We start from the raw sequence: 13,751 nt of genomic DNA, 5'->3' as shown, positions 1-13,751 counted from the left end.
ATTTTAGAATAGTCAGTAAGCTGAAAAAACACAATTCTGATTTTGCTTCCTGTCACTCTGTTAATCACTGCAAACACACTGCAGAATAGTTTTATTAAATACTATTATTTACAGTATGAATAATGTACTTTATTTATAATCAAGACATTAGGAAACCAGTTAAATAAAAATGGCCACATTTTGATACATTACTTAATTAATAAGTTATAATTTTACTTTGTCCTCAGTCAAATCTATTTGCTCAGAAACAAAGAATTGAATTGTTTGAAAACAAATTGTGTCATTACTAAAACAAATTACATGTCATGTTTAACCACTATAGAGATTAATGTCAAAGAGCAATGGTAGATTCCAGATAAAGTGTCTGAGGTAAGGTTGACAGGTTCTTTAGCTGAGCAACTACTGTCATCCTGGTGCTCACATCTCCAATATCACTGAAACTAAATTTCAAACAGGTGTTATCCCTATTAACAAACCTCATATTTAAAGTCTAAACAACTTAATTTTTACCTAAAAAATACATGTGACACTACAGAAATATTTGACAAAGTATTAACTTTAGTCCGCCACCATGACAGTATATATGGAGTGACATGGTGAAGAAGTTTCTGTAGTGGTATAAGTAGAAGCCTCTCAGCCAATCAAATTCAAGTACTAGAATCGAGACTTGTATATGATTTCACAGTAGTAAAGCATAATGCAATTATGTAATCAATTACGAAAAAAGAACTGCAATAGTTATATTAAAATTGTAAAATAATGTTATTAGAAGTACTTCATTTTTAATCTTATCCATATTACATGTAAACAGCACCAAAATAATATATCTTTATGTATTTGTCAGAGACAGTTGCTTGCTAATCGTATTCAGAGTTTAAGTCTCTTTTACAGTTTCTCTGTACACTGTAAAAAAAAATCTGTTAATTAACAGTTTCCTTATTTTGTGATTTCACAAGTGTTTTTTATTTATTCACAGTTGTAAATTGCATCATTGGATGTTGATTGCTGCTCTATCGAGTAATTTGTAGTAGTTTGAATGAATTTAATGTATAGAGATGTAAATAAAGTATAGAAAAATAAGTATATGTACCATAATATACAACACCAACCCAGACAATATATCCTTTAAGCTACCAAAATGTTAATAAATGGCACTTTTTCGAACTTCTTAGGATTAAAAGTTGTTAATACAATTTTAATGCAATTCAAAAGCATAAATAAATGAGGAAAAATAACAACATGAGTCACAAAATACAGAAAACTGTTAATTTACAGATATATTTTTTTACAGTGTATTGATTTACATCAAGCTACACAGCCACAAATTATTTCTGACAGTGACAACATGCACAGGAAGCTTTACTGTCCCAAAGCGAACCACAACAAAAGAAGAAGCAAACCCCACAAAAACAACAAGCCTCTTGTCTTAGTGCGTCTACTTGTCTTAGTTTGTTTTCTTGTCTTGGTACATCTGCTTGTCTTTGTATGACTTCTGCACTTGAGTCATCACTGTGGATTAGCGGGGTTCTTTCTGTATTCTCGTATATGGGTGAAGAAATGTTCCTATCATCTTCTGCAAAATTTGAAAGACAGCTTATATAAAATGACACAAAGTTTGGTCTCAAAATGTCAAAGCTTAATATGCAGTCGTAGATGTAGCTGGCACCAGGTCAACATTTTTGAAGTAAATGAAAATTTGGCCAAATGTGACCATAATTGATCTCACTGTTTTTGGCACATTCAAAGAAATCTGACCAAAGATGACAATAAGCAAAAAGTTTATTATTTTTATATATAGTTTTATTATTTATATATAGTTTTATTATTTTTATATATAGTTAAAAATAGTTTTTATATAGTTAAAAATAAGTTTTTTTTGGAAGTTAGAGGTCAGAACAAACTCTGAGGCTGTGTCTGAAATCGCCCACAACCCAGTAGGTACTGCATTTGAATTTAAATGTACTACTCGATCGTTAGAAAAGTACGTTCTATACAGTATGAATGCGAGAAGTAGGAATAGAACTTGGACGTACTACATCCACCATTTTGTCACGATCATGTGACCTATCCGCGTCAGTTGCGCCATTTCACTCCTATGACTCCCATTCATGAATTCTCTTATGGTGCATCAAAGGATAGCGTAATGTCTATTGTATGCGCACTTTAGAATCTCGCCAGAAGTAGTAGGTCATCTGGGTACTTATCGCATACTGTTTTTCAAATTCTATGACTTTGGACATATTACTTGGCTAGCATACTGTTTTTAGCATACTATATAGTATGGAGGTATGTGATTTTGGACGCAGCCCAACACTGTGTTTCATTTGGAAGAGCTCATCCCAATATGCCCTAATCCCTTTAAAAGGTTTATCCTCTGGATGAGCCCTTTCAAACGGAACATTCAGTTTGATAGCAAACAACCACGCAAACGATCATGGAAGCCTGAAGTGTGCATCAGGTGTACCTTTTAAAATCCTTAATTCCGAAGAGCTTTACAAAGTGGCCAGTTTTGAGCACTACAATATGGCAGCCATAACTGTTTTCACTCTAAAGTGCTCTGAAGTGGGGGTTGGAACAACATGAGGGTGAGTAATTATTGACAGAAGTTTAGTTTTTTGGAGGTGAACTAACCCTTTAAGAACTGCGTTTGTAGTTTCGGGTTGTTTTTTCATCATTGGCAGGGTTATGTGTGGGGTGTAGATATTCAAATAGAAGTGAGGTCCTGTTGAATTATGAGTGTGTTTGTTTTGGTGCTTTCAAATATGAACATTCTTTGGCAAAAATGCACATATTTGCAAAGGTTTAACATGCTAAAGCTTTATAAAAATATAGCTTCATGTCCCCTTTGGTTAGCTGTGTCAAATTCTGGGACATTGACATTGTTGATCAACTTCACAACTGTTGATTGAAGATAATCTAGTTCGATTTTAACATTAGTCAGATCAATGGTCCAATATTTGGGAAACTGGAGCCAGCGTAAAGAAGCATTACAAGTAAAGAAATATTACTAAATGTGACACTGGAACACTAAACCATGAAGTCAAAATTGTAATTTTTTAATATTTATTTTGATTTTAGAATAATTTGAAAGCTGAATATTAACTTTCTATTGACATATGGTTTGTGAGGGCAGGGCATTATGCAAAGCTTTGAAACTAGGGTGAATAAAAGATACTAAATTGTATTTTTGGGTGAAGTATCCCTTAACCATGTATAACTGTACAACTCAAACTTGTTGTGAAATTTATAAAGTTGCAAAAATTCTAAAAATATCTTAATGGACATCATTTTAGCTAATATTCTAATGATTTTTGGCATATACAGTGCATCTGGAAAGTATTCAAAGCGCTTCACTTTTTCCATATTTTGTTATGTTACAGCCTTATTCCAAAATTGATTAAATTCATTTATTTCCTCAAAATTCTACACATAATACCCCATAATGACAATGTGATTTTTTTTTTTTTTTTTGCAAATTTATTAAAAATAAAAAACCTGAAAAATCACATGTGCATAAGTATTCACAGCATTTGCTCAATACAGCCTCAAGTCTTTTTGAATATGATGCCACAAGCTTGGCACACCTGTCTTTGGGAATTTTTGCCCATTCCTCTTTGCAGTACCTCTTAAGCTCTATCAGGTTGGATGGGAAGAGATGGTGTACAGTCATTTTCAGATCTCTCCAAAGGTGTTCAATAAGATTTAGGTCTGGGCTCTGGCTGGGCCACTCAAGGACATTCACTGAATTGCTGTAAAGCCACTCCATTGATATTTGGGCAGTGTGCTTTGGGTCATTGTCCAGTTGGATGATGAACCGTCACCCCAGTCTGAGGTCAAGAGCACTCTGAAGCAGGTTTTCATTCAGGATGTCTCTGTACATTGCTGCATTCATCTTTCCCTCTATCCTGACTATTCTTCCAGTTCCCGCTGCTGAAAAACATCCTCACAGCATGATACTGCCACCACCATGCTTCACTGTAGGGATGGTATTAGCCTGGTGATGAGCGGTGCCTGGTTTTCTCCAAACGTAAACGCCTGGCATTCACTCCAGAGTAAAATTTTTGTCTTATCAGACCAGAAAATTTTGTTTCTCATGGTCTGAGAGTCCTTCAGGTGCCTTATGGCAAATTCCGTCTGGCCACTCTACATACAGGCCTGATTGGTGGATTGCTGCACAGATGGTTGTCCATCTGTAAGGTTCTCAGCTTAGATAGCCGGCCAGCTCTAGGAAGAGTCGTGGTGGTTCCAAACATCTTCCACTTATGGATGATGGAGGCCACTGTGCTCATGGGAACTTTCAGAGCAGCAGAAATTTTTCTGTAACCTTCCCCAGCCTTGTGCCTCGACACGATCCTGTCTTGGAGGTCTACAGACAATCCCTTTGTCTTCATGCTTGGTTTATGCTTTGCCATGCACTGTCAACCCTGGGACCTTAAACAGACAGGTGTATGCCTTTTCAAATCATGTCCAATCAACTGAATTTACCACAGGTGAACTCAAATTAAGCTGCTGAAACATCTAAAGAATGATCAGTGGAAACAGAATGTACCTGAGCTCAATTTAGAGCTTCGCGACAAAGGCTGTGAATACTTTTGTACATGTGATTTTTCAGGTTTTTTATTTTTAATAAATTTGTAACAATTTCAAAAAAATCTTTTTTTACATTGTCATTATGGGGTATTGTGTGTAGAATTGAGAAAATAAATAAATTTAATCCATTTTGGAATAAGGCTGTAACAAACAAATGTGGAAAAAGTGAAGCGATATGAATACTTTCCGGATGCACTGTAAGAAAGAATAACTGGCAACATAAAAATAGTTCTGTGGTCCAGGGTCACAAATGAAAAACGTTAGCTTGGAATACTTACTTTTCAAGCAATAAAATGAAGTCAGCTTCTGTAAGAGAAAGAAATATTTGAACATATTTATATTAACTACAATAAATCACATTCTTAGACTCTGAAGCTTCCATGAAATGAAAGTTGTCATGAATTGTGAACCTAGAAACTACAGCAAATATAATGTTTGCGAGCTGATTTAACATTTGATCTTTTTACAGATTTTATGCCAAGTTAATGTGTATAGTGTTTTAAAGAAGCATTTAAAAATAAATAAAAGTTCTTAGATATTTATTTATAAGTCAAAACGTGTCCTCACAGTTTGGGCAAATGGCCGATGGTGATGAACCTACCTTGCTTCTGAAGTGATTTGCAGTTTTTTTAATTGCTTCTTCATTCTTCTGACATGTCAGAAGTCCGCCAGTTTCACAGAACAGACAGTCTACTGCATATGTGTTCTCTTGCTTGATATTTTTTTCACTGTCAAATATGATTTTATCCGGGTCAAACGTGATGTGGAACACCACAATGATGGCTGGTTTGGAAACTGTAAGTCAGTTAAAAGTGGATGGTTAAATGAATAATTAAAACAATAATTAAAACAAAACTTTTTATGTACCTGTGATTTTTTTACGATTTTGGATTTTTATTTCATAAAGTGTTTTTTTTTTTCCAGTTTAATGTAAAGAAAACTATCTAAACTATCCCCTTAAATCAATCTAAGGCTGTAGATTTCAATTACAGTACGTATGTTTAAAGGTTGTTTTCCCAATTGTGGGCCATAAATCTTCACAAATTTTCACTATATATATATATCAGAATTATTAGCCCCCCTTTGAATTTTTTATTTTTTTTCCCCAAATGATATTTAATACAGCAAGGAAATTTTCACATTATGTCTGATAATATTTTTTCTTCTGGAGAAAGTTTTACTTGTTTTATTTTGGTGAGAATAAAAGCAGTTTTTAATTTTTTTAAAAACATTTTAAGGTCAAGATTATTAGCCCCTCTAAGCCATATTTTTTTCAAGAGTCTACAGAACAAACCATTGTTATACAATAACTTGCCTAATTACTCAAACCTGCCTAGTTAACCTAATTAACCTAGTTAAGCCTTTAAATGTCACTTTAAGCTGTATAGAATGGTCTTGAAAAATATCTAGTCAAATATTATTTACTGTCATCATGGCAAAGATAAAATAAATCAGTTATTAGAAATGAGTTATTAAAACTATTATGTTTAGAAATGTGTTGAAGAAATCCTCTCTCCGTTAAACAGAAAAAGGGGGAAAATAAACATGGGGGCTAATAATTTAGGGGGGCTAATAATTCTGACTTCAACTGTATATATCTGTATTGAACAATATACAGTTAGGTCCATAAATATTTGGACATCGACACAATTCTAACATTTTTGGCTATATAGACCAACAAAATGGATTTGAAATGAAACAAATGTGCTTTAAACAAGATGTGCTATAACTGCAGACTGTCAGCTTTAATTTGAGTGAAATCAGGTGAACGCTGTAAGAATTACAACAGTTTGAATATGTGCCTCTCACTTGTTAAGAGTCCAAAAATAATTGGACAATTGGCTTCTAAGCTCTTCCATGGCCAGATGTGTGTTATTGACAGCCATCATTGTCAGAGTCAACAATCAAGAGAAGACTACACCAGAGTGAATACAGAGGGTTCACCACAAGATGTAAACCATTGGTGAGCCTCAAAAACTTGAAGGTCAGATAAGAGTTCTAAAAAAGCCCTCAAAGTGCTGGAACAAATTCCTATGGACAGATGAGATCAAGATCAACTTGTACCAGAGTGATGGGAAGATATGGATGTTACATATTTGTGTTATTTGTGCTCTGTTTGTGTTTCTCTCTCTCTCTCTCTCTCTCTCTCTCTATCTCTCTCTCTCTCTCTCGCTCTGTTCTCCCATATCTGCTTTCATTATTCACAGGTTCCGTTCATTGGCCTATTCAGCTGTCAGTCATTTCCTCCCCAGCTACATTCTTATGTCACATCCAATAAGCTAAGACCACCCGTCATAAAAGCACCGCCAGACCACTCACCAGCCCCTCTTTTCCCTTCCTTCTTTTTCTTGTTCCGCTTGTTTGTGTTTATTGCGTTGCGTTACGAAAGAACCCCATCTAACTGTGTATTTTGTTGTTTCCCGTTTCTGTGTGCACGTTATCCGTCGTTATTCATATATCATTCCATTTCTCCATTTACATTGTTAACGAGGCTTGGACAAAGCTTACAGGTAAGAAGGTCACGTGACATACATTTTGCAACACTTAGGACTACTCTTCTGTATAGTACATTAGGTTAGGGGTGAGCACCACCCCTTTTATTTTTTGGATAGATAGATAGAGTTGATAGCCAGGACTCGGAAAACTCTTCGCGTGTTAATTATTTTGTTTTCACATAGTTAGTTAGCTAGATGCTTCTGGGAAGTTAGATTTAGTTTGGGTTTTGTTCTTTTCGTTTCTTTAGCTCCGCCCACGTCCCTTCTGCCAGCTCTCCTGTTTTTTCCGCATCTTTGTATTTGTCTCAGTGTTGTAAATATTGTAAATAGTATATTTTTGACTTACTTTATTTTCTTTATTTTGGATTTATTCGTTGTTTTTGTTCACTTTTGGGAATTATAAATAAAGTCACAATTTTGGTATTATTTTGGTTGTCTTTTGCACTTATTCACAGTTTGTATAAATATATTTTAATTACACCTAAATGTCAAACCCCACCATCCCCTAGACTAACATCAGGGGTTTGTAACAATGGAGAAGGAAAGGAACTGCTCATGATCCTAAGCAGTGAAACATGGTGGAAGTTATAACATGGCGTGGGCATGTATGGCTGTCAAAGGAGCTGGTTCTATTGTATTTATTGATGTGACTGCTGATAAAAGCAGCAGGATGAATACTGATGTGTTTCAGGCAATATTTTCTGCTCATATTAAGCCAAATGTTTCAGAACTCATTGGACGGCGCTTCACAGAGCAGATGGAGAATGACCCAAAGCATACTGCAAAAGCAACCAAAGAGTTTTTAAAGGGAAAGAAGTGGAGTGTTACGTAATGGCCAGGTCAATCACCTGATCTGAATCTAATTAAGCATGCATTTCACTTGCTGAAGACGAAACTGAAGGGAAAATGCCCCAAGAATAGCCAGGAATTGAAGACAGTTGCTGTAGAGCCCTGGCAGAGCACCACCAGAAATGAAACCCAGCATCTGGTGATGTCTTTGCGTTCCAGACGTCAGGCTGTAATTGACTGCAAAGGGTTGCAAACATTAAAAAGTTTGATGTATGATTAATATTCTGTCCAATTACCTTTGGACCCTTAACAAGTGAGAGGCACATATGCAAACTGTTGTAATTCCTACAGCGTTCACCTGATTTGGATGTAAATACCCTCTAATTAAAACTGACAGTCTGCAGTTAAAGCACATCTTGTTCATTTCATTTCAAATCAATTGTGTTGGTGTATAGAGCCAAAAATGTTTGAATTGTGTCAATGTCTAAATCGCTATGGGCCTAACTGTATGTTTCATCATTCATGGTTCTTTCCATTTCTCACTGTTTGCAGTATTTTCTGAATTATGTGGGATAAAAATATTCTTAAAATCCACTCTGTAAAAAAATATTTTAAAATAATTAAATAACCTGACATTACACAAAGTTCTGGGGGTTATTTTGCACTAGAAATATATGCAAATATGTGCATATTTAATTAATTAATTAATTTATTTATTTAAATTTAACATTTTAGAAAACTTGTGATACAAACAAACATTTGCACTTCTTAGTACAATCAATGAATAGGGTAGTATTTTTACCCTGTTATCCTGCAGGGTCTTGCCTTTTAATCATGTAATTATGTACCTTGTAAGTCACTTGTCATTTGATTAAGGTGCTTCATTGCAGCATCAATATCAGTTCCTGCTCGTGAAGTAATTGGGCAGAAGTATAATATGACATCACACTTCTTAATTGAAGAGGTCTCCTTCAGGTCAGATGCTCTCTTATGAAGCATATTCTTGAAATCTTGAACAGCACAATCCATTGTTTGTCCTGTATGCAAAATAATTCAGAAAATTTCATTTTGCTACAATGAAGTACAAATAATAAGAACTAATAAAATTAATAAGGCAAGTAAGGACTCAAAATTTGATTACCATTATGAAAATATTACTACAAATCAAACAAAATAAATATGGTTATAATATTTAAACCATGGTACTCACAAATAGTACCAGTTTGCAGGGGTCTTTTGGCAATAGCTAAAAACTGTATGGGTCAAAATTATTGATTTATCTTTAGTGCCAATAATCATTGGAATATTAAGCAAATATCAAATTTCATGAAGATATTTTGTAAATTTCCTTTACTAACTTTTTTATTGGTTAATAATGTGCATTGAAGCTAATATAGACCATTTTAAATGTGATTTTCTCCGGGTTGTGATAATTTTTTTTATTCCTCAGATTACATTATGTATAAATTTCAATTTTCATTTTTCTTAGATTGACACTTGTGAGGTTTCAGAGTCACAAAATAATCATAGCTTTGCTACACTAAACATAGTTTAACTAAAAAACTAAACTTATACAAAATGCTAATCAATATATCAAGAAGAACATGGTTAATTTTAATGAAGATCAAATGATACTTTATTTAATAAATTAGTATATTTCCAATTGAATAAATAGTGCCCCAAAAAGTACTTGAAGTTAACCTGCTTGCTAGCAATGGAACTAAAGATGTATTTCGTTTATTTCAAGTCAAATTTGCAATCCAACGTGTGGACATTCTGAGGAAATGGGTAGGATGGGTAGGCATGGGCCGGTGTAAGATTCTGATGGTATGATAACTTTGGATAAAAATATCACGGTTTCACGGTATTGTGATTACTGCTCGAAAATATATTCTTTTTAAATGTCTGGGTAAAAGACAAAAACTTTTTTTTAAGATTTATAATATTTTGGAACAGTAAACATTCAGTTCTGACATCTGCTGTCTTCATTAGTTTCAAAATAGATTTCTTTACATTGTTGGGTACTTTTCTGCTGAAGATACTGTTGTCCTAAAAAAAAAGAAAAAAGTAAATAAAAAAATCGTACAAATTAGGAACGGTATTACAGAAAATCTTGGCGGTTTTAAAACCTTGACTTTTCCAAACCACGGTATACCTTGAAAACAGTTATCGTCCCATGCCTACCCATAGGCTACATTTACAGTAATGTCTTACATTTTAACACAATATTTAAAAAATGTTGCATACTTGCAAAAAAGATCCACATTCCAGGACTAAAAACATGTCAGAAGCTAATTGTATAGCTAAAATTAGAGTACAAAATTGTAGCCTGCCTATATACAATTCTTTAATTCAACTCAAGTTATAACAACCTTTATTATATATATATATATATATATATATATATATATATATATATATATATTAAATCACTTTGAGAAATAACTTAAAACACCACAGTAAATGGGATATTGGAATGTCTCTCTAATTTGCTTGTGTTTAATATTTGATATTTAATCATCAATGAAAGATTTAAATGTTTTGTTGATTTGTAAATAACAGCAGTCTAATGTGAACATACTTTTTCAGCTAATTTGACAGTTAAGTAGTTATTGTTTGTTGAATGAGTCTCATATCATGCATTACACCAAAACATAACCAAAGCATTTATGGCCTGCTCCTATACTTACACTTCAAATAACTCACTGAAACATTGTTTAGTTTGTGTTCTGTGAACTGTACACTGCAGAATATCAGACTCTTTTCTGAGTGTTTACGAGGAAGTAGCACATGCAGGGATGTGGTCTAACCTGCCTAGAAATGTACAAAATGTAGCAACGTGGTTGTGTTGTAAAACATTGCGTGATAAGAGACAAATGTTAGCGCTAACATTTATAACATAATTTTGTGCTAGCTAAAAGTATTTTGCTTAAAACGGTATTGAGGTAAAGTTGGTTTTATATTCACACATTCAGACATTGTCCTTAATAATATAATTTCAGAAACGTATTTGCAAATACTAAATAGTGAATTCATATTAGCAGCCAATGACTATCAGAGTACAACATTGTTTACCGTCAAATAAATAGTGATAATGTTGTTTTGAAGTCATATTTACATGTGATTTCAGACACAATATTCAAAGTACCATGGTAAACAATCTAGGGAACATGTCACAAGTTCACTGAACGAATGTGCGAATATAAAATTAACTTTACCTCAATTAAAACGGCATGAATATGACAAAGACTTTCATGCAGGTGCAGTTGATAGCAATGTTACCATAGCAAAAACAACTAATTGTCTTGTCGGCTCATTGATAAAGCATTTTAAATCTCACAAACATTCACAAATCATAGACTAGCCCAGAGGAAATCCTGTAAGTAAATGAAGCATGTGGAATATGTTACTCACCGTTTTTTTCTTCTTTTACAGAGGATCAGAGTGCAGTATCAGGACGAGCGGTGGATCACTGTGCAATGCATTCGTGATGTAAGCTTAACTTTCTTTCACTTTCATTTTTAAAACTACTGCGATAGGACTCTAAAAATAGCCATATCCAGCCAGCAAAATTCATGTGACTCAAATTCGGCCCACACCACACTTACATCCGGCCCACAAACCGCATGGATGATGGCACTTGGGCGGTCCGCTCCTGTTTGCCAGATCTGGGCCATAATTAAGCCATAGCAATATCACATTTCAGCCAGAATTCAACCAAATGAACCAGAACTGACCCTATTCTGGCCCTATTTCATTATTTGCTTTTGATTCTGCTGTTTATGTTGACATTGTTGATTTTGTCACTTTTAGTCTCCCGTTTGTGAGTTTTGTTCATTTTGTTGTCACCGTTGTTGAGGTTCATACGCTGATTATTGATGTCTCTGTGAGCAGAAGTTGAACCATAGAATATTTTTAGCATACAAACCTTCATGATCCTGTGGCATGTGTGAGCATGTTATTACGTTACTCCTAATAATGGATTAAACATTGGTTAACATTAGTGAATTACATTATTTCATCACAGTATGTGCCTCACTTAATTACATTTTTTTTTACTTGGGTTGTTTGCTGTAATGAATAAACTTTTTAAGCAAAGTTCTTAAAAATTACAGCAGCCCAAAAGATAAATTATATTAAGAGGTTCAGGGCTATGAGCACAACTAATGCAAACACTTTTCTCCATGATAGTGACTTTAGTCTATGTGGTCCGCATATGTTTTAAGATAACTGGGCCACATTTGCCATATCTTCTCTGGGCCACTATATAGGCTCAAATCCACGTTAGCCATAGCTTACTGTGCCGAATATTCACCAAAAGTGGCCCACATGTTTTAAGATAACTGGGCCACATTTGCCATATTTTCTCTGGGCCACATTAGGTTCACAGCCGCAATAGCCAGAGCTTACTGTGGCAAATATTTGCCAAAAGTGGCACACATATGTCTTAAGATAACTGGGCCACATTTGCACCTACACATGTGAGCCACTTTAGGTTTAGACCCAGATTACCCTTAAATGACTAAGCCACATTTTTGCCAACTGTGGCCCACATTTGTCCTCCATCATTTGGGCCAAATTTATCATTTTCCACATGGGCCACATTAGGCTCACATTCAGATTACATTTTGCCATAAGTGCCAAATCTTTGACTGAAATGGCCCATATATGAATTTGAATCTTTGGCCCCCCTTTCCCATTGTACAGGTGGGCCACTTTAGGCTCATATTCATTTTATCTGGGCTGAAGCAAGACCAACAGTGCCGCATAACTGCCTAAAGTTCACATGCTATCTGGGTAGTAATAACAAATGACATAAAACTACATAATGGAAAACTTTAATCATTTATAATAATTTTAATTATCATATTTCAGCTATTAGGAGTGAGTAAGATAACTTTATGCCACCAGGGCCCAGTTTTTCAAAAGAAATCCAGTGAGATTTTGGATCACAGATTGAATCAAATCTTGGAAATGTGTTTTTTAAAAGTAACAGAGGGATTTTGAATTAATTACATGGATCAGACCATGTATCCAACCTTACATTTGATTTGGATTAAACAAAAAAGTTTTTTTTTAACTAAATGATCATAAACCTAATAGATGCTTCATATTTGAAGCCTATATAAAGCATATCACATCTATATGGTATATGAGATATGGTAAACAACAAAACAATATCAAAGCAGTATTGTATTAGAACAAACTACAGTGCAACTTACAGTGTTTCTGTTTCTGCTGGTATTTTGCATACCTGGTGTTCTTTGCTGAGGCAGTAGGCTACACCAGTGTTTCCCAACCCTGTTCCTGGAGGCACACCAACAGTACATATTTTGGATGTCTCCCTTTTCTGACCCATTAACTTCAGGTGTTGGGAGTCTCTTCTGATGTTATGATAAGTTGATTCAGGTGTGTTTGATTAGGGAGAGGTTGAAAATGTGTACTGTTGGTGTGCCTTCAGGAACACGGTTGGGAAACACTGGGCTACACAGTTGGTTCATTTAAGGCTCTGGTAAACAGGATTTGGTAATCCTAAAATTTGGTAATTGGATCACAGTGATCCAGCCCAATGTTCCATTAAAACACTGTCATAAAAGTAAGATAGATCAGTTAATCCTGGATAGCAAAACATGGCGTATTTCCAAATCTGCACCAAGTTGAAACAGATTAAAAATTTTTGAAAAACTGGATCCCGAGTAACGTATTTAATAAGAGAAACACAAAAAAGCAGAAACAGTGCTGGAAAATCAGGACAAAAATAACAGCTCAACAACACATCAAGGCGACTTTGTGATATTATAATATTATATACCAATAATTAAATACAATAACTTTCAAACTTTCTACAAGTGCAATACAAGACATGAATTTTAATAA

At 34.5% G+C, this 13,751-nt stretch overlaps 1 protein-coding gene across 1 annotated transcript; it reads right to left on the bottom strand.

Annotated features, from left to right (window-relative positions):
- Window positions 1-1,174: 1,174 nt before the first annotated feature.
- On the bottom strand, window positions 1,175-11,438 carry si:dkey-27b3.4 (uncharacterized). The gene is made up of 5 exons (XM_056467088.1): window positions 11,289-11,438; window positions 8,723-8,911; window positions 5,192-5,385; window positions 4,869-4,896; window positions 1,175-1,573 (listed from the first exon to the last, which is right to left on the bottom strand). Exons 2-5 carry the CDS (start codon window positions 8,901-8,903, stop codon window positions 1,326-1,328), a joined length of 651 nt encoding a protein of 216 aa, XP_056323063.1. The 5' UTR covers window positions 8,904-8,911; window positions 11,289-11,438; the 3' UTR covers window positions 1,175-1,325.
- Between the last annotated feature and the right edge of the window lie 2,313 nt (window positions 11,439-13,751).

The sequence above is a fragment of the Danio aesculapii genome, chromosome 10, assembly GCF_903798145.1.
Source record: "Danio aesculapii chromosome 10, fDanAes4.1, whole genome shotgun sequence".
Lineage (NCBI taxonomy): Eukaryota > Metazoa > Chordata > Actinopteri > Cypriniformes > Danionidae > Danio > Danio aesculapii.
This window is presented reverse-complemented; position numbering and strand designations above follow the sequence as displayed.